This window comes from Zootoca vivipara, chromosome 15 (assembly GCF_963506605.1).
Source record: "Zootoca vivipara chromosome 15, rZooViv1.1, whole genome shotgun sequence".
NCBI classification, from domain to species: domain Eukaryota; kingdom Metazoa; phylum Chordata; class Lepidosauria; order Squamata; family Lacertidae; genus Zootoca; species Zootoca vivipara.
In genome coordinates, this window is record NC_083290.1 from 33,644,034 (window position 1) to 33,670,215 (window position 26,182).

Genomic DNA, 26,182 nt, shown 5'->3' on the forward strand with positions numbered 1-26,182 from the left:
CCCCAAAAAGGGCTGTCTTCAGATGTCTTCTAAAAGTCAGATAGTTGTTTATTTCTCTGACATTTGGTGGGAGGGCGTTCCACAGGGTGGGCGCCACTGCCGAGAAGGCCCTCAGCCTGGTTCCCTGTAGCCTCACTTCTCGCAATGAGGGAACCGCCAGAAGGCCCTCGGAGCTGGGAAGAAGGCATGAGGGGTCTGGCAGGATCCTAGAGTCCTCCGCTCTCTTCTCCAAAGCTGGGCAAGCACTTACCATGCTTTGGGAAGAAGGGAGGGCTCTAGGACCCTGCTAGAGTCTTGCACCTTCTTCCCAAAGAGTGATGCCTTGTTTAGCCACCTTAAGTTGGTGCTGCCAGGAGGGCATAAAATGTTGTCCTTGCACAAAGTGGCATATTACCAAGGTCCACCCTTGCCTTCGGATGTTGAACCATATCCCCCATTTGCCCCTGCCAGCACCACAAATGGATAGGGGCAGTGAGAGGTATAGTCCACCTACATTTGGAGGGCCTTGATGCAACTCACGGATCCAAAGACGATCAGATAGTTTCATGGTAGATCAATTGTATAACACTAGTCCTATGAACCGTAATACTGGAACTCAGTTGTGCAGTGTAGTGGTTAGTGTGCCGGACTATGACTTGGGAGACCAGGACGCAGCTCCCCAGCTGTGTAATGCTGCTCCAGATTTTTTTGGGAGGAGATAAAGGTTCAGGAGTGGGCAAGAAGAGTTCATGAACCCTGGCTGGGAAGCTGAGCACTGGTCTCCCAGGTCCTAGTCCAGCATCCGTTTTATCCTCTGCCCTATACATAGAGAGTTCCCTCTGAGCTATACAGGTGGGACCTGCAGCAAAATGTTGCAGTACAGAGTATACTTGCTCAGGTTTCCCATTAACCACATCCTGCTGTCAGGACATTCCATTCCATTCCATTTTCCATCCCTAAAGCTTTCTCTCCCCCCCCCCCCCGCCAAACTCTGTATTTTCTGCTCACAAAGCATGCTCACTACTCAGTGGTCAGGTTTGAAGTCCCCACCCCTTTTTGTATTTTAGAAACATTGGGATCCAGTATACTAAGCTTGTTTTTCAGTGACCCTGTTTTGGCTACAGCACTGTCAGTACTCAGCAGCTGAGTTTGTTCTTAGAGGTAGTGGGGAGAGAAAAGGGGAGAGTTCTGGAGACTGAACCATCCCTGTGTAACACAGGAGAAGAGTTTCATTTTAAAACTACATGACACATATACCCTCTGCCCTCAATTCTCTCTCCAAGGTACTAATGATAAGCTGCCAGAGGTTTGAGTGAATCAATTTCCCCGTTTTTCATTTCCCCTTCTGCTTTCATTTTCAACTTTCTCCCAAATATTTGTGTCACAAATATTTGATTCACGCAGTCTCTCCAACTTCTGGTTTCTTTGTAGCAAGGCTTCCCAAACTTGTCTGGTTGTGGGCATGTTTGGAAATGGGAAAGAAGTGTTTTTGCAGATATGGGGTGGACCAAATGACCCTTGGGACCCCTTCCAACTCTTCAGTTCTATGATTCACAATGGCAACCCACCCCCACCCGGCGTTATAGTTTCCATTGTCATCAGCCTCCTTTAAGCTCAGAAGCTTTTGGTCAGGTGGTTTTGGGAATTTAAACAAATCTTTTTGTTATTTTAATTTACATACAACTGCATCTCCCTCGAGAATGTAGGAACAGATATACCTAAATTTCTGGCGGCCTTGTCTTACTTCCCAACTGTTAAGTTCAGTCGGTGGAGCATGAGACTCTATCTCAGGGTGCTGGGTTTGAGTTCCGCTTTGGGGGGAAAAGATTCCTGCATTGCAGGGGGTTGGACTACATGGCCCTTGAGGTCCCTTCTAACTCTACAATTCTATGATCCTAAGTTAATTCAGCTGCTTGAATGCCGATTTGTGGACTGATAACAGGGGGCTGTAACTTGGCAGAACCTTTGTGTTTTTTACTACATGGCTCCCTCTGCTGACAGAAACAGGAATGATATTCATTCCTGGGGACAACTGGAGATTTATAAACTCTCGGGGGGGGGGGATATATTCAGTTCAAGAGAGGTTTGTGTGTTTTTTGATAGTACTGTGTCGAGAGGTTTTGAAAACTGCTTCCACATTGGAAATACACCTTTTGGGTTTGTGCTTCTATCACCATCTCAAGTAAGTTTAGCCTTTAACTCTTGAAGGACACAGATTATCTGGACCTTTTCCAACCCGGCTTCAGATCTGGGTTTGGCACGAAGCCAGCCTTTGTCATTCTTGTGGATGACCTTTAGCAGGACAGCAAAAAGGGGGAAGGCAATCCCAGTGCTCTTTCTCGGCCTCATCTGCTTTTGATACCATCAAACATGTTTTTTCTCCGGGTTAAATGAATGAGTTGGGGGGAATGTGTGTGTACCACGTTGCATCAATTTTACACTTACTTGCAGGGTCAACCTTCTCTGTCTGCTAGCACAAGGGCCCTTGTGTCTTATACATGGGGACGTCTTATACACAGAAAAGTACGATAGGTAGGAATGAAACACTTGGTCTTATCTATGTGACAGTCCAACAGGAAACTTACCCCCAAAATTAATTTCTCCAGTCTGTTGGGTAGAGGAATAAAGCAGGAAGACAGAGTTGTGATTTCATTCGCAGGTGAGGAAGAAGTGTGCCTCTCTTTCCAGGTCTGGAGTGTTCAGGTATCCTATACCTCAGTAATGGAGAATGTCTTCCTATTAAAGAGAGGTGATGTACTTGTACTAAGTGCCAACACAACTCAGAAGAAAACTTGATTTGAAATTCTGGCTACGTACAACCCCAGAAAAGTGCAAGATTTCATCCTCCATGCTGATCCCACTCACTGTTGATACTAGAAAAATGTTATATGTCTACATGTGCTTTTAAAAAGCGGTATTTTATAATGCCAACCAGTTCCTGCACCTCTCTGTTAGAAGTTACCACAAATTTCCACAGACCCGTAATTCAAGAATAAAGGGCAATTGTGAACCAAGCTCTAACGCTTTGTAACTTACAAGCTCAGTTTGTTTTTCGAAACACAGTGATGGTACCTTGAACCCACAGACATTCCTACCAAAGGTATTTACATCCTTACCTTCTGAAAGTACAGGCATTCTTGCTTTATGCCAGGTGTGAGAGCTGACGAGCATAAATAACTGTGAAGATCCTTTCTACGTCCAGGGAGACACCACTGAGTAAGAAACACATTTCTGAAAACTCACGTTTGTTTGTTTTTATTTGGACTGACACATTCATTGTATGCCACAACTTCCACTGATCAATGAGGTTTTTTAAAAAAGAACTTTTAAAAAGCCGGAACTTGCCAGCAGTGTAATGGGGATTATATAGTCACATTTTGATGAGGCATTAAAAAGGCTTACTCCCCCTGGTCCATAACTTTCCCCTCCCCACCTCCCACCCCCTTCTCACAGCTTTGATTGTATTTGATAAAAACACGGTATGGCAAAATGCATCCCAGCAGTTGAGTTACTTTCACTGCCACATAAAGAGGCGAACTAAATTTGTTTAAAAATGCCAGGGATTACTTTAATGTAAAAAAATAAAATAACAAAAAAAAGCTGATATGGCAACACTACTAGTAAAGTGGGATACATCACAGAAACAGAAGTTTTTGCAGGCAACACTGGTTGGAAATAGTAAAAAACACTTGATGGGTGAAAAAAGTGAAATGCTAAATTATATACAAGAGGAGCAAAGGGTGGCACTGAAAAACAGTCTCAAGTGACTCCAAATTTAAACTTGCCATTATCTATTGCTTATTTATTACATAATTGTAATAACACTTATCGAGACAAGATGTGTAAAAATGAGACATTGTGGAAAACAGCTTTTTCATATGAAACGCAAAGTGTACGTTTGTCCAACATGGAATGTACCAACAGTCATTGTATTTACAGGCTCCCTTTCAGAGTCTTCTCTTTACAAAACCAGCTAACTGGCCCAAGGCAAGTAAGCTGTATATTTTACTGACTTGGGATACACATTTTGTAAAATCAATTGCAAGTGTCTTTTTTTGTTCAAGTTCATTCAGGAAGGCTTATTTCGCCCAGTCCTGTACTGCAAGATTCTGTAAGACGCCCCAATGCCACGGAAGAGTCAAACCTGCAATCCTTATGAAGGACGAAATTCAGTTGTTAAATTTCAAGGGGTATCCAATGGCTTTTTCCAGACACTCTACCAAAGAGCCAGCAGAAAGGAAGTCCCTCTCCACTTCTACAAATTTGATGTAGATGGACTTGGGAGAAATTCCCGGGTCTACAATGCAGTTTTGAGATAAAAAGCCATTGATTCCAACCCACTCTTTGCTGAAGGTTTTGGTGTTTGCTTGAAAATGTAAGAACAAGCACTGCTGAAGAGTTCTGACCTCGGCAATACCAAGGTAACAATATATTATTCGGGTGGATTCCATCTCGACTTTGAGCGATGCTTGTGACAGGGGCATATCTGCTTCCCCCAGTGTCTCATTTTCAGGGTCTTGGCTGATGCCCTCATGATCAGGAGACTGTAGTTTCTCGTGACAATCTTCATAACCAATGGCATACAGACCAGGGCTCTTAGGAATACCCCCAGGTAATAAATACTGCACAATATTTCCACCTGTTGGCTTAGAGTGAGCAATAGGAATCCAGTCAATCTCCATGTGCAGCTCTAGGCACCTGGCTTCGCTAATAGTGATCTCTAGGAATTTGTAGTAAACGTTCTTCCAGTTCATTTTCTGTACCCTGGTCATTATGATCCTGCCCTCTGGTTTCTCCGAGTTGAAATATTCCCGGAGCCGCTTGCCAAGGGGGACTTGGGAACTAATCTCCGCATAGTGGTAGCGGATATCCTCCTTCCACCGTGTGTTGTAGCCAATGCCAAAAATGGCCAGTTTGTTAGAAAGATGCAGCCTAGAGAAGTCTGTCCAGCTCTGAAATAATTCCCATTTTAACTGGACGGATTCCAAGATCTGTACAATATTCTGCATCATATCACGCTTCCTTAAAAAGAAAGGGAAAAAAGACAAAGTGTAAGGTTTAAGGCAGGCAAACAAGGGGTTTAGAATAAGGTTACAAGACGTCCCTGTTTCCCAGGGACAGTCCCCGGATTTACAAATCAATCCCCATACAAAATCCATTGAAGTTGAAAAGTGTCTCTGGATTCATTGAAAAAAAAAAATCTGGTAACATTAGTTTAGAAGAGCACAAGAAGAGGTATAAATTTTAAACACCATCTTTCATATGCAAGAACATCTGGCACTGTAAACACATTAAGTAGCTACAGAAATTAAAAATGTTGCCCTGGATCTTACTAACCTGACCGGCTTGCTCCAAAGGCATTTTCTGGCCAGTAAAGCTTATCCACTGTGGAGAACTGGGGTGGTGCCTTAATCACCACAATAATTCTAAATGCACCATTTAAAATGGTCCTAGCGTTATCTAGCATAATTCAAAGAAAGCTCAGAGGCAGGGCATGCAGAAAGTCCCAGGTTTGATCTCTAGATAGCTCAGTTGGTAGAGCATCAGACTCTTCATCTCATGGTCATGGGTTTGAGTCCCACATAGGGATCTAACATCTCTCCAAAAGTTTGTTACAAGTACAATTATCTTAGCTTATTCAGCAGCTTCTTCACCAAATTATTTCAAAGGTGTACTGAGACTTAACTAGTAGTTACCCTCTTTGGTGTGGGGACACATGTAACTGGTGTACTGCTGATTTAAATGGCTGTGCGCTGCCTGATAAACCCACCCATATGAAGACTATTGTGTCTGGCAAACAGGATTTTCCAAGTAGCTGCATTCAACACAGTCAATCACACACAACGACACAATCCTACAAACTGCCAGTTAGATAATAAAAGGTGGTCTGGAGTCACCCTGGAAAAACAGGGTTGCACATGTCGTCTTCCTAGGGAACAAGCAGATTTTGGAAGCCAGGACTGTGCACAACACAAAAATATGCTCTTTTCATAATCTCTTTTTAATATTTCCAGAAGATTATTCCTTCCAAGCAAGACTTTGCAGTAGCGTGGGTGCAATTCAAGTGCTGGCTATTACCTTTAATGGATTGAGACCAGAATACCTAAAGGATCTTCTCTTATTGTACAATCCTGCATGCCCAATGAAGTTATCTGGATAATTCTGCTTGTGTGTCCCTCTCCCATTTGAAGGGCTATTGCTGTGACTGCATGGAACCTCTCCCAGTTGTGAGCAATCAGTTTTCAAAAATTCCCTGCCTCAGAAGATACGATTGGCCCAAATGACATTCTATTTCTACCTGAATGGGTTTTGTGTGTCAGAGAGAGACGGGTGGGGGTGTGCAACAGAGACAGAGAGAAACCTGAATGTTAGTCAATTCTGCTGGTTCCCTCCTCCTGTCAATTTTTATCTGTAGCCTGTTTGCTTTTATTCTAATATAAGGTATAACAGCTTGCTGGATCAGGCCAATGGCCCGTCCAGTTTCATGTTCTCACAGTTACCAAACAAAGAACTGTTATAACTGCATTTTTAATTTGGGTTAGCTACCTTGAGTGGCTCAAATTTTGAACTGGACAGGATAGGAGTATCATTACCAAACAAATAATTTGGTGAATGTCAACTTGACTCTCCATCACCTATCTGAGCTTGAGAAATAAAATGGGGTGGGAGATACAAATTTAAAGTAAGAACATTACATAGACCAGTGTTTGGATTTCAGTGGACAACATACACACAGCTGATGGTCTGTATGTGTTACAGAGGTTAAAGACCCATTTTATACGAATGAGTTCTGAACAGAGAAAGCTTGAAGAACTTTATAGTTTTAGATGCCCTCCTTCTAAAATCAACTACTGTAAGAGATTCCCAGTTAGGACACTCATAAATTACTCACTGGGATCCTTCAGAAGATTCCTGTTTTATCTTCAATGATTTCTTCATAGCAGGCATTTCATCTGAAAGATTGGGTTACAAATAATTGTTAAAAACAAAAACAAAAACTTGCTACTTTTTGAATTTGAATGTCCTGACATACATTTAAGTAGCACTTAAAAGTGCAATAAAAGTTAGATTTATTCAGCATTATGTACAGATTAGAGAACCACACTCTTCTTAAGAATAATACCAAGAATCAAGCCAGAAGGTCACTTTATTGAATATTTACATAAGGCAATTCTGCCCTACTTATATTTGAAGATTGCATATAACAAACCTTTGCATCTGATTTACCGTAGATTTCCTGTGTACCACCAATTCTCATTTCAAGTAATATCAAACAGAAAAAAAACATTTCTGTAAAAACACCCACATGCATCCATAACTAGAAGGAAAATAACAATCAGCAAAACATAGGGAAACTTGCAATATCTAAATGCACTGTTTGAAACTCTCAAACTCTGTAACTTTTGTTTCTCATGCGTGAGCTATTTTATAGAAATGGGGGTGGGTGGGTGTTCTTGAGAGCTTGTGGGTGCAGTGGCCAGTATGGAAGCAAGTGTTAAGCCAGGCTTCCTCAAACTCGGCCCTTCAGATGTTTTTGGCCTACAACTCCCATGATCCCTAGCTAGCAGGACCAGTGGTCAGGGACGATGGAAATCGTAGTTTCAAAACATCTGGAGGGCTGAGTTTGAGGAAGCCTTTGTTAAGCCTACAAAGGCAGAGAGAGGGAGACAGAATGAACCAAACTGGCCAAAGAAGTACAGCAGTCCTTCCCTGTGCATTCCATTTCCCTTATTTATAATGAGATGATTTAAACCTCTTCATCAAGATACACAATGGCAACAAGCAGCATAAATGGCAACAGCAGAATTATAGTTAGCAATGATGAAGAGTAGTATTTCATACCTAACTCTTGGTCTCCTGACTGGTAGCAATGAAGGTCCTGACTGTGGTTCCCCCATTCATCCTGCGAATATTCCTCCATAGTGCTGCCGTCTGACTCCAACTCTTGGTATAGGCCACTGCTGTTGATAAGCACAGGCTGGCAGGGTTGAGAGTCCCATCCTCCTTGACCAAACACCTGCTCCAGCTGTTCAAAGGTGTAACTGCTTTTCCTTTTCCCAACGCCATGCTCTTTTACCCGGCTGTAACACCTGCGAAGAGTCTGAAAGACAGAAGGCACCTGGTCAGTGTAAACTAGCTTACCAAGACTTCTAAATAAGCTACACAATTTTATTTAATTTCTAACTTTGGCTGAGCAAAGCTCTACCATATATATTTTACTATTTTTAACCAAAACAGGATGCTACCAAGTAGCTTTAAAGCCAGGTTGAACTCTTGCAGCCATTTAAAGTTTCCAGCATACAGCACTTTCATTTGTATATTTGCCTCAAGAGCACAGCACATCTAAGTGATCATCGTTTTAAGACATCAGTTTTTACTGGTTCTTGTCAACTACCAACGGCTTTCCCTTCTTAGCCCCCAAACTTGCTATATTATGAAGAACTAAATCCCAGTAAGATACCAACAAGCCCATAATATGTACACCTTTACAAAGGGAGGAGAAAGAACAGCTACTGTTGTGCCCATAGTTTGGAGAAGATTAAGGGAAGGGAGAAAGAAAGAAAGAGAAACAGGAGTCACCAAAAGCAGACAGTTGGATCATCCCTTACTCCAAAAAGGAAACATTTAAGAAGTTTTAAAAAAATGTTGGCCTAAACTCTTTAGCTAGTAAAATATATTACTTACATATTTTGCATCCTTACTAACTCACTCTGTCTCTTGGGAAGCTGCTGAAATTTAAAAGAAGTGAAATCAATAATACTCTGAATTCCCACGCTCAAATATCATAACACACAGTACTACGATGGTCAGGTCTAATAATAAAACATTAAACCCAACAGTCTGCTCTAGATTCTGAAGCATCTTAGACACCAAGCTTCAATCAGGTTTTGGCCTCTTTCATTCTTACGCTTTGGCTGCAAGCAGTATGCATTACACAGCAGCAGCAAGCATAAAGCTTTACAAATACTTCCTTCCGCGTCTTCCTTCCTGATTTCCAACTGCATACAACACCTGTTCTTTGGAAAACCTTAAATCTGTACCTATTAACACAGTCTGATGTAAAGAGCGGGCTATAGGCAGAATACTGACCACACACCGCATCACAGGGCACCCTGTTTGCAAGAGCAAGTATGCTCCATTGACAGAAAAAAATAAAATAGGAAGGGCAAAAGCTGTAAGGATTTGAAGAAATTCAGTAACTCAAAGCACCGTAATACACTCTTGTCACCCCCAACCACTTTGGATTTTTATTCTTATAAAGTGTAACTTTGCCAGCTTCTCCTATCGCCCCAGTGACAATGCTGCTGCTCATTTCTTAATCATGCAGAGAAGAGTTAATCAGTGCCCTAATGCATATTTGGAATCCCAGGAGCTGAAATCATGTTATTTTGCTGCTTAAAGCAGAGCAGCAAATTGCGCTCCCCCGCCTATCTCAAGGGACAGAGTACCCAAGGACACTCAATATAGAAAATCCCACAAGCACCTTCTCCTCCTCGGAATATAATGCAACTAACAATATATTGCCCTTTGATGACACACAAAACGAGCTGCTTAACACACCATACTGGTCCTAAGAATGGTTAGTTTCTTAATGTTAGTTAATTTCATACTGCTAACTTTGGAGATGTGAAGACAGGGAGAAAAAGACAGGGAGAACATTTTCTCTTTCTTTTAGAAAGGAAAAAGGCTAAATATATTTGAAGTGTTTCTAGCCTTCTGCAACATGTTTAGTGCTTTTGTACACTTTTCTGATATTTTCCAGCAAGTTTCACAATCCGCTTACAGGTGTGGGGGAATTGTTTCAATACTTAATCCCATTGGGAAGTCAACAGAACTAAACCGACTAAAATCCCTATACAGTTGCTTAACTGTGTGACAATGAGTTGATTCTCTAGCTAAGCAGCAGAGTATTACAGGAGACACTAATACGAGTTCATTAGAGATAATAAACGCTTTTATTAAATGCCAAGCTAAAACAAACATTTCATCTAGCACAATTAGCCAAGAAGTCTTAATATGATCTACTGAGGTCTTTTGGGAGTCCTAGCATTCACAAACACTACTTCAAATATTTGGGGCTCAATTTAGCATTTCCAGGTATTTTCTCACTGCTTGTTTCAGTACTAAAAAAGGATCCTGACTAGCAGCAATCCTACTGAGCATTCAAAACTATTTTAACACAGCCTACCTACTAAAACCCAGAGCAAGGGAAACAGGTGTACTACTGGTGTGTGCACCATGTGAGCCTAGCTGCACACATACTGATTTGTAGTTCCACTGATGTGCAGGCCACGTGGCTGCATCATTTGGAGGTAGGCCTTGCCTATATTGCCAACAGACAGAGCTTAAATCTGACAAGAGCAAAATGTTCTGCTTATGCTGTGTGAATCCTTTGCTCTAAAAGGCCACAGACCACAGATTCCCTTGCCATGGATAAAACATACTACTCTGCTCAGGACATGCAACATTTCCCTTCAAAAGCGCTGAAAATATCAGTACTCATTTCCACACACACACACACACACACACACAGGAGAGAGAGAGAGAGAGAGAGAAGATAAGGGTGGGAGATTCCCAGACATCTGGGAATCTCGAAATGTTATTAGGGTTGCCATATGCCCTCTTTTTCCAGGGTAAGAGTCATAATAGCGATCCATAGTTAAAAGTAGAAGTCTGCAAATGGGTCCTCTTTTTTGCTCTTCAAAATATGGCAACCCTAAAACTGAGACTGCCAAAGAACAACCCAAGAGGGTTACAGTGTGCTCCTATTTGCTTCTTGGCACATTTTAAATTTGGCATCAAATGTGAGCCTTACTGTGGGCAGAGGTTGGTTTCGCTTGGGAATTCCTTATTGGAGATGATCCCTAATGCAAGCTGTTCATGCCATCTTCCTCTGCAGAGACAGTTTGATTAAAGTGAGGCCTGCAAAAGGAAGAACAGAAAGATTTGAGAAGGCACACTAAGTGTGTGTTCCCAAGTCTTTCCTTTGAAGTTAAGTCCCCCAACATCATGGTGACATCCGTTGATAACATGTGGGCAGCATTGCTAGTTTGACTCAATGTTAAACTGACTTCATGTATTCTATATGTAATTATAATAAAAAATAAAACAGAGTATATTTGCCTGCCACTAATCATTGTTTGGCTGAGTCGCTGGGCAAATTAAAAGAAAACAGAGAGCACAAAAGCACAAGTCAGAATTAAGTGCCCCCCCCAGCTTATTCTACCCTTTGCCGCCTCCTACCCTACCCTACCCTACCCTACCCTACCCTACCCTACCCTACCCTACCCAACTAGCTGTTCCACCTTCAAAATTGATTCACCTAGACCAGGCATGGCCAACAGGTAGATCGTGATCTACCGGTAGATCCCCAGGACGTTTCTGGTAGATCCCAGGTAGATTGTGGGTTCCTTAGTGATCGCCAGCCTAAAAGAAAGAGCTCTCCCCCTAAAAAAAACCTCAAGAACTTTTGTCTCTCCCCCACAAAAAAGCTCAATAACCATGGGTAATTGCAGGGAGAACTCCTTCCCTCTTTCCAATACAGAGCTTACCAGTATGTGTGTGACTGTGTTAGTGCGTTGCACAGAATGGCTGGATTGCTCCCTGTCCCTCTTGCCTGCCTAGAGCCCCCCCGGCTCCTCCTCCCTCATGCCGGCAGAGAGGGAGGGGTGTGTGTGAGTTTGTGTGTGTGTGTGGGATGGCTCTGCTTTCCTCAGGACGTAACAGGGCCTGAGTGAGTAGCTGGAGGAAAGCGGGAGCCCCGACTCACAGAGGGATTTCCCCCCTGTCCCTGTCTCTTTGAGCCACTGGGAGCCAGAGAGAGAGAGAGAGAGAGACGCTCCTAGCTGGCTCCCAGCTGTGGGGGGGGGGGGAGAAAGAGAGAGAGAGAGATGGGTGCCCCTAGCTGGCTCCCAGTGGCTCAAAGGGGCAGGGAAACCTGGTATATACCAGCCCCACACGTCAGCACATTTGCTTTCATGGGAATAAACTACCTCCCAGCTCACCACCACCACCAAACAACAGTTAGGGGCACCCTGTGAGGTCTTTCAGCTATGTGAGGCCTAAGTTATTTGGGGCTTAAAACACTAAAGTGAGTACCTATAAAGTGAGTACTATAAAATGCAGCTCTTAGGACAGGGCCTACCGTGTATGAGGACCTGGGGGGAAAACCCGGAAAAATGGGAGGATAAACAGTTTTTTCCCCATTTTCCTCCAAAGCAGTTTTTTAGAAGTCCATGAGGAAAATGACAAAAAGGAAGAGGAAGAGAAAATGGAAAATGATGGCAGTTTTTTAGAAGTCCATGAGGAAAATGACAAAAAGGAAGAGGAAGAGAAAATGGAAAATGATGACAGTAGTTCAGAAAATGAGATAGAATAAACTGCATGTATATGTTGTATCTTCTGTTTCTTCCTTTTTTAAATCACTACTCAAAGGGTAGACATTCTATGTTACTTAAATATTGAGGTTTTCTTTTCCCAAGCAGCAGATAATGTGTAAGTGTGGTGTCAGCTCCCTAAAAAAAGGTCAACAACTCTGGGGAACCTTTCCTTAAAAAGTCAACAACTTTGGGGTCCCCCCCTTAAAAAAGATGATGAGTGGTTGTTTGATCTGGCTTTCCTTCCTGATTTCACAGGAAAACTTAGTGATATGAACCTTGAGCTACAAGGTAAAGGTAAATGCATTGGCGACATGATTAAAATAGTTTCATCCTACAAAACAAAATTTAAGCTAATGATGGCTGACCTTACAATCAAAATTTTTGATCACTTTCCTAATATGCAGGACCATCTGGGGAACAAATCCTGACTTTGTTTTTCAAACAGAGAAGTATGTGGCTGAAACTGGTTCTGTTATTCTGGAGTTAGAAAAAAGATTTGGCGACTTCCAAAAAATTGAATTAATTGTAGAGTACATGTCATTTCCATTCAAATCTGATTTGGACATTTAAAAAATTGCTGTCACTATCAGTACAAATTGTGTACTGATGGTGGCGCTGTGGTTAAACCACTGAGCCTAGGGCTTGCTGATCAGAAGGTCGGCGGTTCGAATCCCTGTGACGGGGTGAGCTCCCGTTGCTTGGTCCCAGCTCCTGCCAACCTAGCAGTTCGAAAGCACGTCAAAATGCAAGTAGATAAATAGGAACCGCTACAGCGGGAAGGTAAACGGCGTTTCCATGTGCTGCTCTGGTTTGCCAGAAGCGGCTTTGTCATGCTGGCCACATGACCTGGAAGCTATACGCCGGCTCCCTCGGCCAATAATGCGAGATGAGCGCGCAACCCCAGAGTCGGTCATGACTGGACCTAATGGTCAGGGGTCCCTTTACCTTTACCTTTTATCAGTACAAATTACTCATTGTGGAAAATATCTTTGAAAATAAGATATTAACTCTGAAAAATGACATTTTTCTGAGGGCCCGTGCAGAAGAAGAATCATTTTGGAAGTTTGTGCCCAGACAGAAATTTCCAAATTTGAGAAGATGCAGTGAAATTTTACACTCATGTTTTGGTTCTACTTATTTGTGTGAATCTGCATTTTCATATTTAAAAATGACAAAGGAGTTTGTGCGGCGTACAGTTTTGTGAGTGCTTTTATGCAACTCTCTCCCAAGAAATCTCTAAAGGTTTCTGTTGTCCCCCATAAGAAAAGTATTTGGTCAGTGCTCCCCCCCAAAAGGTTACCAAATCTGGTCACCCCCCTTTCTTTCTCCCTAAAAAAGCTCAACAACTTTGAGCTGAACCCCCAAAATGGGGGTAGATCACCGCCAGATTTTAAATCTGAAAGTAGATCACAGTCTCTTGGAAGTTGGCCAACCCTGACCTAGACAAAGGCACAAATAGAAAGTTGCAAACCATATGAGCAACCATGTTTGATGCCAGTTTGGTTCAGTTCAATTCTTACTAGAATATTCATGTGATCTTTTGCTTACTCAGAAATAATTGCCAGTCCTAGAAAGTGAATCTGCATATGATCTGCAAGCAGGGTGGATAAAAATCAATGTTTTTTTTTAAAAAAATAAAAAATCGGGTTTTTTTATTTAAATCGGATTTTTTTATTTAAATCAGATTTTTTTTAATAAAATGCTTTTTGAGGAAAATATATTACCATCCAAAGGTTATTCCATCATGAAATAAAGATTAGTTTTTTTAATTATGTAGAATAAGGTTGTATATGTTTAATTTTTTTGGTAAATAAATTCCATTAATCCATTCACAATGTCATGCTCTTCCAGAGGTTTTTGTAAGATTATTGGGCAGTTTCTCTGCCTACAAGATATTATCACAGATGCTTGGTTTACTTTTGCAGTTCTCAAAACTGAATTTGACTCAGCAGAGATCACATGCCTCTTCTTCACAGCAAAAATGTTATAACATGAACAGAGTTGAGAAATAGACCTTAATCCTATTGTTCTACAAACCTATGAATACAGAATCAACCCCTTCAGTGCTAAGTTTCCAGAAGTTCAGAATAGAATAGAATAGAATAGAAACAACATTTTTCTGTTTGGAGTGGACAGTATTTAAGTTTTTCATGTGTAGGCTGGGCTGACAGTCTAAGTTTCTTAAAATATATATATATATATTGTTTTAGTTTAGCCAAATTAGTTAACAAACATGGATGTTTGTTTAAACAAATAACATATGCTGTAATGTTATTGTTTCAGTTGGATAAATCTATTTAATTTGTTATTATTAATGTAATGATTATTTTTCTCCTTCCTAAGTACAACAGAAAAGTTGTCCAAATACAGTATGAATGATTAACCTATTAAACTGGGGATTAAAAAAAACTAATATGAAAAGTTGTTATTCTAAAAATCTTCATCTACTAGCATATTAAAGTTGTACCAGCAAGAATTAGTCTTTATGTAGAAAACTATGATTTAAATCAAGCCTTAGTGACTAGTGATTTAAATCGTGATTTAAATCAGATTGATTTAAATCAAATCCACCCTGTCTGCAAGACAGACGGAACTGAAATCACATGTCCTGAAACACTCTTGCTGTGTGCAGACAAGCCCAGAGTACCCAATTTGTGTACCTGAGTAACTACTAGTTCCTTTGAAAATTAATCCCTTCCATTATTTTGGACAAAAGGGGAAAAGATGTATCCAGAAAGACAAATGATGATAATAAATCAGGTATTAGATAAGGAGATTAACTTAGCAAACCATTATATAAAGTAGCCAAGCAGAGTATTTTCATATTACAGACATTTCAAAGGCTCATCAAAGAAGTTGCCCAAGATCTAGATTAATGCTGCCCACTCATCACATAATAATAATAATTTATTATTTATACCCCATAGGTAATAGCTGTCCAATATGTACTTCATGATTCCAGTAGATGCTGCTTTGTTCAAAAGGAGCAAGATATCTGCAGACATCAAATTAACACATTAAGGACAAACTTGTTTTCACTTCCAGTGTAGCCCAGGCTAGAAAATTTCTGCTACAAGTTATGAAGCATGTTGCTTGATTTAAACATATTTTCACTTTGAGAATGAAAGCGATCGAGAGCTTTTAAAGCAAAGTTGAACCTTATTATTCATCCAAGCCCGTCCAACTTTAGTTCCTTTCAATAGTGTCATGCCATTTTCTAATTAAGAAAGAGTTCTTTAGAATTTTGAAGTCCTTCCTTTCCCGAATATTTATACATACATGCTAATCAACTCTTTCTTTCTTTTAAAAAAGACGTGTCAGCTCATTAACTGCTGACTTGCTCTGCAGCATCAATTTGTTTCTGTAGAACTTTTTAGCACTTTCTTTATGAAAAGCAGAGGCATACATGTACCATGTAAAACCATTTCACTGATCTAACTCATTAGCTTTCTATGTCTTTCATTAAAGAAATGAAGCACTGATCATGAGAAACTCAGAACTTTTCAGTTACATTATAATTATTTCAAATCTGCATACATTAGGAATAGTTTAATAGCCCCATTTGATGCTCTTGTTGAAATTGTTTAGAACAATTGGGTGCCATCTCAAACAATGGCTGAAGGTCTACTCAACAAAGCCTGTACTGTAGACAGACACTGATTTGCAGTGCAATCCTATGCATGTCTTCTCAGAAGTCAGAATCATCAAGTACTGTACAATAGTATTTATACTCAGGTAAGTGCTGATCACCGAAGAATTGATGCTTTTGAATTATGGTGCTGGAGGAGACTCTTGAGAGTCCCATGGACTGCAAAAAAATCAAACCTATCCATTCTGAAGGAAATCAGCCCTGAGTGCTCACTGGAAGGACAGATCCTGAAGCTGAGGTGCCAATATTTTGACCCCCTCATGAGAAGACTCCCTGGAAAAGACCCTGATGTTGGGAAAGATTGATGGCACAAGGAGAAGGGGATGACAAAGGATGAGATGGTTGGACAGTGTTCTCGAAGCCACCAACATGAGTCTGACCAAACTGTGGGAGGCAGTGGAAGACAGAAGTGCCTGGCATGCTCTGGTCCATGGGGTTACGAAGAGTCGGACATGACTAAACGACTAAACAACAAGTGCTTTTAGGATTGCAGCCTTAAAACTCATAACAGACAAGTAAAAGGAAGTATAACTGCTCATATATAAGTAGAATCTTCTGAATTTATCTCCTTTGTTAAAAACATATAGCTCAGTTGGTAGAGCATGAGACTCTTAATCTCAAGGTTGTGAGTTCAAGCTCCAAGTTGGGCAAACGTTTCCTGCATTGCAGGGCGTTGATGACCTTCGTGGTCCCTTCCAACCCTACAATATTCTGTAAGACTGTATGACCCTTATGTTAAGCAAGTATAAGCAAGTATACATTCATATGTAACAGGCTTTAAATTATATTGACAACTGGGTAAGCTATTTGTAGAGATAGAATGGAAGCTGTATAATGTTGGGTAAGGGAGTTTAATTACTTTATCCAATGCTTTCCACAATGTAAACTGCAAGCTGGCTAATACAGCTGGTAACTCAAGTTCTTCAACTATAGTGGGTACCAGTGATACAACAAATCAAACATTAGTCTCTTCCCTAGAGAACACAGCTTTCAGCTGGCATTATTGGGCCTGCATCAATGTGGCAAATGGTATTAAAAACATGAAAGGAAACTTTTAATTTCATCTGAATCAAATTAAGCAATCCTGTTTTGGATTAGTCAATATCATATCAGTTTTGCAAAAATGGGTGACCAAACATCCAGTCTTATCTTATAAATCTCCATTAGGATCATGTCTTCTCCTGGAGCTTTATTAGCTAGTTGGTTTACAATTAGCCTCTTGATCTGATTGGGCGTGATGTCTGGCCATTCTGACAGTTCTAATAACTGAGCATAGTAAACTTGTGAGGGTGAGTCAGAATGGGGGCCATATATTCCTGAAAAATATGTCACCCAAGCCTTTCCTTGAACAGATGCTTCTAACGAGTAGCCCAGCCCATTTATACCTTGAGCGACCAAATAATATTGTATCAATATAGCAAGTACAGTGGTACCTCGGGTTACAAACTCCGCTAACCTGGAAGTAGTACCTCGTGTTGCGAACTTTGCTCCAGGATGAGAATGGAAATCACGTGGCGGCAGCGGGAGGCCCCATTAGCGAAAGCGCGCCTCAGGTTAAGAATGGTTTCGGGTTAAGAACGGACCTCCGGAATGAATTAAGTTCGTAACCCAAGGTACCACTGTATATAAATATATTAGGTTTAGGTCACCTGCCAAAATACATGTGACCTCCTCCAACCCCCCTTGGCTAAAGATACAAAGGTGCAAAATGAATGCCAGCATGAACAATTGCTCATGTGTAATGGTTATACTAAAGTCAAGATAATCGATTCAAATTGACAATCCTGAAAACTCCTGCCTTAAAGTCATAAAGGCTTGTCATCACTTCAGGTTACAGAGAAGAAAGCCCATATCATTACCGGTAGATACTCTTCTAGATACACACCTTTCCCACATGAGCCTGACTACCTATTCATCTCTGGAGGCTCTCTTGACAGTTTGAAACCTAAATTGTTTGAGTGCAGGGTGGATAAAAATCAATGATTTTTTTAAAAAAATCAAAAAAATCGGATTTTTTTTATTTAAATCGGATTTTTTTGATTTAAATCGATTTTTTTTGATTTAAATTGATTTTTTTAAAATAAAATGCTTTTTGAGGAAAATATATTACCATCCAAAGGTTATTCCATCATGAAATAAAGATTAGTTTTTTAATTATGTAGAATAAGGTTGTATATGTTTAATTTTTTGGGTAAATAAATTCCATTAATCCATTCACAATGTCATGCTCTTCCAGAGGTTTCTGTAAGATTATCGGGCAGTTTCTCTGCCTACAAGATGATATCACAGATGCTTGGTTTACTTTAGCAGTTCTCAAAACTGAATTTGACTCAACAGAGATCACATGCCTCTTCTTCACAGCAAAAATGTTATAACATGAACAGAGTTGAGAGAAAAGACCTTAATCCTATTGTTCTACAAACCTATGAATACAGAAACAACCCCTTCAGTGCTAAGTTTCAAGAAGTTCAGTGAATAGAACAGAAACAATATTTTTCTGATTGTTTGGAGTGGACAGTATTTAAGTTTTTCATGTGTAGGCTGGGCTGACAGTCTAAATTTCTTAAAATATATATATTTTGTTTTTGTTTAGCCAAATTAGTTAACAAGCATGGATGTTTGTTTAAGCAAATAACATATGCTGTAATGTTATTGTTTCAGTTGAATAAATCTATTTAAATTGTTATTATTAAGGTAATGATTATTTTTCTCCTTCCTAAGTACAACAGTAAAGTTGTCCAAATATGAATGATTAACCTATTAAACTGGGGATAAAAAACTAATATGAAAAGTTGTTATTCTAAAAATCTTCATCTACTTGCATATTAAAGTTATACCAGCAAGAATTGGTGGAGTCTCCTTCTTTGGAGGTCTTTAAGCAGAGGCTTGACAGGCATATGTCAAGAATGCTTTGATGGTGTTTCCTGCTTGGCAGGGGGTTGGACTGGATGGCCCTTGTGGTCTCTTCCAACTCTATGATTCTATGAATTAGTCTTTATGTAGAAAACTATGATTTAAATCAAGCCTTACTGACTAGTGATTTAAATCGTGATTTAAATCGTGATTTAAATCAGTTTGATTTAAATCAAATCCACCCTGTTTGAGTGCAACAGGAAGAAGGGCCTTTTTCTGTTACTGCACCCAGACTTTGGAACTCCCCCCTCCTGTCAGGGAGGTTTATCTTGCCTCCTCCTCCTTGCCTCTAAGTGGCATACAAATATCATAAACAAACATTAGCCTACCATCACAGTATGAATACCTTCCTCTTCTGGAAAATTTTCAGCTATTAGAGGCTGATTTTATTGCTTGCCTACCAATCATAATTTCATGTAATTCTTCTAGATGTTTACTCTGTAATTTAATTCCTACGACCATTTTAATCCTTCATGGTTCTGTCCTACAACTTGCTATAATTGCTCTGAATAAACACTTATTCTGAAAGTACTTCCTCCTTGCAGGGCATAACTGCTTAACCAACTTTGCATGTTTACCACATGCACTGGCTTTAAACAATTTCTGACTCTTGCATGAGAATAGCCCACTTACAGCAATCTTGTGATGCTTAAAATAAAATTTCAAAATCTTCCTTTCTTGTAAGTTCTTAATGGTAGGCTGTCTCTAGAGGATGCTCCAACATGAAATTAAAGTGCTTGGGACTAGGCTACCCAACAGATTGCTTTCTTCCATACGTATCTACCAGGCACTGGATTTTTATCCAGTCATGCCCTGCCCTTATCTTAGTATTAGTATTAATATCAACACGTTAAAATTAAAGGAAACTTATCTTCAGCAGCACTGACTCAAAATAAGCAAAATACAGTAAGTTAGTTAAATGGCATCATCTTCAATATTAGTCAGAGTGAAGAGGAAAATAAGAAAACTTGGGAATATGAGCAAACTTAATTTGCCATTATACTGTACTAATTCCTGCTACCTTTCCCAGCTAATAAGAAAAAACTACTAACCGAACCAACAAAGTTTCACTCTAGTCACTAACAAATTTCATTATTTGGAACCATTTATTCTCATACTGCAAAATAAGGAAAACTACATGCTTTTTATGCTGATTAACTCTGATTTGTCAGATACCACTTTCCGGGAGAAGACAACCACTAAACTAGGAATCTGTATTACCCAGACTGCAGCCTCCTGTTTTTAGCTCACACCCTTCAACTCTGGCTTTTGTCTTTTTAATACAGTTGAGGGATGGGGGCCCACCCATTTTGCCACTGGCACAGAGCCACTTCCTTTGTTACCTTAAGGACCCACACTTAGGAGGACATTACTAAAAAACTTTTCCAGCTATTCTAGCAATTGGATCCTTGTTAGATTCAGGAATTAGAAAGGACTCAGGCGCACAGCCTACTTCTGCACACCAACTCACAACAATACTTACTCCATAAGATGCTGCCATTCAGCTAAAAAGTCACTCAACTAAACAGAAACATTGAATTGAAATACTTTATTGCCACATGTACAACTTGTATACAGTGAGATTACACACCGTAATATATATTACATATAATATTACATAGATAATATTCATTTTTAAAACAACAATATGCACTCTTGTAATCTGGCAGAAAATGGAAAGAGATGATTTGACTTGCATGAGATTTAACTTGCTTGAGACATTTTTGCTTTGAGTTCTACTGGCATTCCATATGAATTTGCCCACTTGTTTTCCAAAAGCTAACATTCTTCAACACATTCGCTGCTATATCCCTTTTTAATGCTGCATAATAAAACACGGGTAGTGCTGTGGTCTAAACCACAGAGCCTAGGGCTTGCCGATCAGGAGGTCGGCGGTTTGGATCCCGATCAGGAGGTTGGCGGTTCTGATCCCTGTGACGGGGTGAGCTCCTGTTGTTTGGTCCTAACGGTCAGGAGTCCCTTTACCTTAATAAAACTAATGTTCAAATACCATGAACAAAACTAAGCCAAGTCCTCAAACCTGTCATTTAGAAAACATTTAATATACTTGAATAGATAAAGCTACCACTGGATACTACTCTTCACCATTATGGCACACAACCACCAATATAGGCTCTGGATCTTGCCCCTAAATTTGGGATTGGTCTGCTAAATTGTAAAGAAAACACAGGAGTCCAAATTGAACGAGTTCCTAATATTTTTCAAGCTGTGGAATTTTATCTTCTGGAAGAACAACTCTAAGCCTTGCTTCTCATATCTAGAGCTCTGCTAGCAGTGATTCATTGGACCCCTGCTGCCTGTGGCAGATAATTCAGAAAGTTTCTGCGTGGGAACTCTTTTGTAAAGGGAGCATCCTGCTCTTGAAGGAAAACAGAAGATAAAATAGTAGCCTGTGGCCTTGCCAACCCTACAAAATCTTTTGGAATGAGTCCAAAAAAAACCTTTATTCAACTGCTTGCATTGCTGGATAGGATTCTACTTTCAATGAAGAGTTGATTGCATGTGATTTCTTGACCCCCAAATAAGACCAAGAAAGCAATAAATGGACTGTCCCCCGCCCTGCACTTAAGCTAATTTAGTTGGTCACAACGGACCAGAGAATTACAAAACCAAAACGTGGGCACTAGGGGATGAGTTTTGTTGGCTGTCAAAAGGTCCCTGGAGAATCAACCCGAAGGCTTACAAAGCAAGACCGAAGGGAGGGCAAATTCTTTCCTCGGCCAAGACCTAAGTGCGCTGGGATTTCCAAGGAAGAAGCGGCCCGCCAGCCAGCCAGCCAACCACATGGAGAAGTCCCCAAGCTATGAGCCACCCTTTTCAGGGAACGCCCAGATACCTCCTCCGCCTCCTCCTCCTCTCTCGAGCATCACTTGCTGGGCAAGCGGCTGCGCTCCGTACCTTGATGCGCTCGCGGCACTGGGACGGTGTCCGCTCGTAGCCCAGCTCGGCCAGGGCCCGGGAGACCCGCTCGTACATGGCGGGCCCGGGGGCCTTGCTGCCGAACACGGTGCCGGCGCCCTCCAACTGCTGGTACCGCGCCTCCACGAGCCGCTCGTTGCCCCACACGGCGATCAACGCGTTGGTCTCGGCTGGCGTCCACGACACGCCTCGGCAGGCGGCCGCCGTGGCTGTGCCTCCGGGCGAAAAGGAAACGGACGGGGAGGCCCCGCCGCGGCCCCCGCCGCCGCCGCCCCCCGAGCCGGCCCCAGTCCCCGCCGAGGTAGCCGCGGCCACGGAGCCCGGCCCGGCGGGGCCTAGCGGGGAAGCGCCGCTGGGTGTGGAAGGGTCGGAGAGGCTGGGGTTGCCGTCGCTGAGGGCCCCGGGAGAGCCGGGAGACAGCACCTCCATCTTAGGGATCTTCAGCGGCGGCTCGGCGGCTGAGAGCTGTGAGGAGCCACAGGGCGCCGCCATATTGGAGCTGCGGAGCCGAGCGGGCGGAAGTGACGGCCGGAGCCCAGCGGGCGGGGCTTCCGCCAGGCGGTGACAGCCAACAGTGGAAAGCGGGAGAATAGGGTGTGTGTGGGGGGGGTGATGGGGGGGCAGAGTGGGGAAGCGAGAAGGGAGCCGGGTGGTGTGCGCGTGCGCGTTAGGGAGAGCGTTGCAGCGCGTGCCGCGGCTGGAGGCGCGCACGGGCCGAGGGCGGGGCGTGTGTGACGGTTGTTAGAGGATGAAGGCGAGAGAAGGCGCGTGAGGCGCCTCAGGCGCTCCTCTCCTCAGGAGCAGCAGGACCATGTTTCTAAGTAAGTGAATACAATGGTACCTTGGTTCTCAAACTTAATCAGTTCCCTAAGTCCATTCCAAAACCAAGGAGTGTTTTCCGATAGAAAGTAGCCTAATGCAAAACGGATTAATCCGTTCCAGACTTTTAAAGACAACCTCTAAAACAGCAATTAAACATGAATTTTACTATCTAACGAGACCGTTGATCCATAAAATGAAAGCACTAATCAATGTACCGAACTGTAAAAAGATAAAGGTAAAGGTACCCCTGACTGTTAGGTCCAGTCGCGGACGACTCGGGTTGCGGCGCTCATCTCGCTTTATTGGCCGAGGGAGCTGGCGTACAGCTTCCAGGTCATGTGCCCAGCATGACAAAGCCGCTTCTGGCAAACCAGAGCAGCGCACGGAAACGCCGCTTACCTTCCCGCTGTAGTGGTACCTATTTATCTACTTGCACTTTGACGTGCTTTCAGACTGCTAGGTTGGTAGGAGCAGGGACCGAGCAACGGGAGCTCACCCCGTCACAAGGATTCGAACCACCAACCTTCTGATCAGCAAGCCCAAGAGGCTCAGTGGTTTAGACCACAGCGCCACCCGTGCCTACAGTATTGTAGATGATTTAAAAAATAAAAATCTTACCTGCACTTACGATAGTCATTGTTAGGATGGGGGGCTTTTATCCATTTCCGCAGTCACACAATCAATCAAACTGGGTTCCACACAGTCACAAAAACAAATTAACCAAAAAAGCCTCAAAAACAAAAACACAAAATAAATAGCTGCAAAAACAAAAGCGCCAAACTTAATCCATTCTGGAAGTCCGTTTGACTTCTGAAATGTTCGAAAACCAAGGTGCAGCTTCTGATGGGTCAGGCACCCCAGAAACAATAGCCTATAACAGCATCGGATGTTTGGCTTCCGAAAAATGTTCAAAACCCGGAACACTTCTGGGTTTTTGGCTTTTAAGAACCAAGGTGTTTGAGAACCTAGGTACCACTGTAACTAGACAGTTATTCAGGGTGTTTTCCTTCTTCACGAGAGGGGGGAAAAACCTAAATGATTTTTCTGAAGTTTGTTCAGATTTTGTAGTGAGCAGTGGGACAAAAGAAAAACTGCTTTCTAAGCACTGTGCAAGTGGAATAATAATACAGTAATAATAATAATTACTTGTACCTCGCTCATCTAGCCAGGCCTCCCCAGCCACTCTGGGCAGCTCCCAACAGAATATTAAAAACACAATAAAACATCAAACATTAAAAACTTCCCTAAACAGGGCTGCCTTCAGATATCTTCTAAAAGTCAGATACAGTTGTACCTTGGAAGTTGAACAGAATCCGTTCCGGAAGTCTGTTCAACTTCCAAAACGTTTGAAAACCAAATCACAGCTTCTGTTGGGCTGCAGGAAGCTCCAAGCTAACAGGACCAGTGGTCGGGGAAGATGGGAATTATAGTCCAAAACATCTGGAGGGCCGAAGTTTGGGGATGCTGTTAACCACTGCACCACACTGGGCCTCTAGGAGTTAGATCCAGATGTAGCCATCTACTTAGAGTAGACCTATTAAGATCAATGGGACTTAAGTAAGTCACTGTTTACTTAGGTATCATTGATTTTAGTTGGTTTAAGCACGGCTATGTCTGGATCCAATTTTCTGAGAGCAAATGCGTAGCAGTATGTGTAAAATGCTAATAGTTGATGGGTGACCAGCTTCGATATCATCCTGGACCTTGCCTTGGTTTTCAAAAAGCAGGTTGCTATAGTTTCTAGAACAACTGTCAATTATATCTACTGCACATATTGTTTTTCTCTTTTAGAAAAAGATAGATGCTTTTAAATTTCAGGGTTTGATGATATGAGCTGTCTCAGGAGCTTCAGTTAGTGCAAAATTCTGCAAGTGTCTTCTGTTAAATGTCAAGAGATGGGAGTATGTGTACCTTTTTCTCTGTGAAGTGTGCTGATTGTCATTGTCCTTTGGAGCCCCCCAAAGGTGCTAGTTTTAGCAGTATTAATCCGCACATGGCAAGGAATCCACATACTTTGGACTCTCCCTTTACCAGTCCTTCTGTTCCCTCTATGCATCAAATCAGACAGTTTCAGTTACCATTAATAGAAACAAGTGGGAATTGCAACAAAATGTTGCAGTATAGCTTTACTTCCTAATAGGAGTGCTTGTGTGTTCACTGTACAAGCCAGCTAGCTATGCCTCCTTCTAGCATACTAAGTACAGTGGTACCTCGGTTTATGAACACAATTGGTTCCGGAAGTCTGTTCATAAACTGAAGCGTTCATAAACTGAAGCGAACTTTCCCATTGAAAGTAATGGAAAGTGGATTAATCTGTTCCAGACGGTCCGTGGAGTACTTAAACTGAAGAGTTCATAAACTGAAGCGAACTTTCCCATTGAAAGTAATGGAAAGTGGATTAATCCGTTCCAAACGGGTCCGCGGAGTACTCAACCTGAAGCGTACTTAACCCGAAGCATGGGTGTAATTGGTTCCGGAAGTCTGTTCATAAACTGAAGCGAGCTTTCCCATTGAAAGTAATGGAAAGTGAATTAATCTGTTCCAGATGGGTCCGCGGCGTACGTAAACCGAAAATTCGTAAACCAAGGTGTTCATAAACCGAGGTTCCACTGTATAAGCTATTAGGAGCTTGTAGCAAGCCAATGATGTCACTCAGCTTTCCATTCCAAATGCCATTCAGTGTTCTGAGGCTCCAGTACTTTGGCCACCTCATGAGAAGAGAAGAATCCTTGGAAAACACCCTGATGTTGGGAAAGATTGAGGGCACTAGGAGAAGGGGACGACAGAGGACGAGATGGTTGGACAGTGTTCTCGAAGCTATGAACATCAGTTTGACCAAACTGCAGGAGGCAGTGCAAGACAGGAGTGCCTGGCGTGCTCTGGTCCATGGGGTCATGAAGAGTCGGACACGACTAAACGACTATACAACAACAACAACAAGCTTTTAGTGAACAAACATTCAGTATGGTGGTTTCCTATATGCGCTATAGTGGAATTTATTGTTTTCTTTCCTCATGACTGCCCTGATGCACCTGGATTCGGATTCACCCAGCCAAATATTGCCTGGCTATATGTTCAGAGGCGGATTTAGGGGAGCTCAATGTGTTTGGACATACTGGGCATGGAACCTCTGGGTGCCACAGAGGACGCTGCAACTATTACAGTATTAGAATGAGGGCAAGAGGAGGAGTGGGTGGGTGCAGTATTTTGGTGTCGCACAGGGTACTGCTGAAATTTGAGATCCCAAGATCCACCACTGCTATGGGAACCAGATGAGGCTTGCAGCAAAAATTTATTTGTGTGGTTTCTGAATCTGCATGCACTGTTGTGGTTTAATGCTGTATTTGACATTGTCATTTTCTTAATTGTGGTAACTCTCCTTCAGGAGTTCCATTTTGTAAATATTTTATAGGGCAGCAAGTCTGTTCAAATACATGGCAATATCATTTCTATACTTTTCGCTTCATTATTGTAGTTAAAATTTACTCTCTTAATCCCA

The 26,182-nt window shown here is 41.8% G+C and overlaps 1 protein-coding gene across 2 annotated transcripts; it reads right to left on the minus strand.

The window, feature by feature from the left end:
• Positions 1-3,421: 3,421 nt before the first annotated feature.
• Positions 3,422-22,374, minus strand: MSANTD2 (Myb/SANT DNA binding domain containing 2). 2 transcript variants are annotated; one of them, XM_035139807.2, is made up of 4 exons: positions 21,841-22,374; positions 7,822-8,080; positions 6,872-6,932; positions 3,422-5,001 (listed from the first exon to the last, which is right to left on the minus strand). In XM_035139807.2, exons 1-4 carry the CDS (start codon positions 22,351-22,353, stop codon positions 4,149-4,151), a joined length of 1,686 nt encoding a protein of 561 aa, XP_034995698.1. In that variant the 5' UTR covers positions 22,354-22,374; the 3' UTR covers positions 3,422-4,148. The 2 variants fall into 2 exon arrangements, with proteins under 2 accessions (XP_034995698.1, XP_034995701.1); XM_035139810.2 differs by lacking the exons at positions 3,422-5,001; positions 6,872-6,932 and adding an exon at positions 8,665-8,705 and having other exon boundaries at positions 7,905-8,080.
• Between the last annotated feature and the right edge of the window lie 3,808 nt (positions 22,375-26,182).

Excerpts from the sequence above, each read along its gene's own strand:
- MSANTD2 (XM_035139807.2), bottom strand. The coding sequence starts at position 22,353 with ATGGCGGCGCCCTGTGGCTCCTCACAGCTCTCAGCCGCCGAGCCGCCG. Across the intron at positions 8,081-21,840 it reads AGTGCCGCGAGCGCATCAAG|ACTCTTCGCAGGTGTTACAG; the intron begins GTACGGAGCGCA and ends TCTGTCTTTCAG. Across the intron at positions 6,933-7,821 it reads GTCAGGAGACCAAGAGTTAG|ATGAAATGCCTGCTATGAAG; the intron begins GTATGAAATACT and ends CCAATCTTTCAG.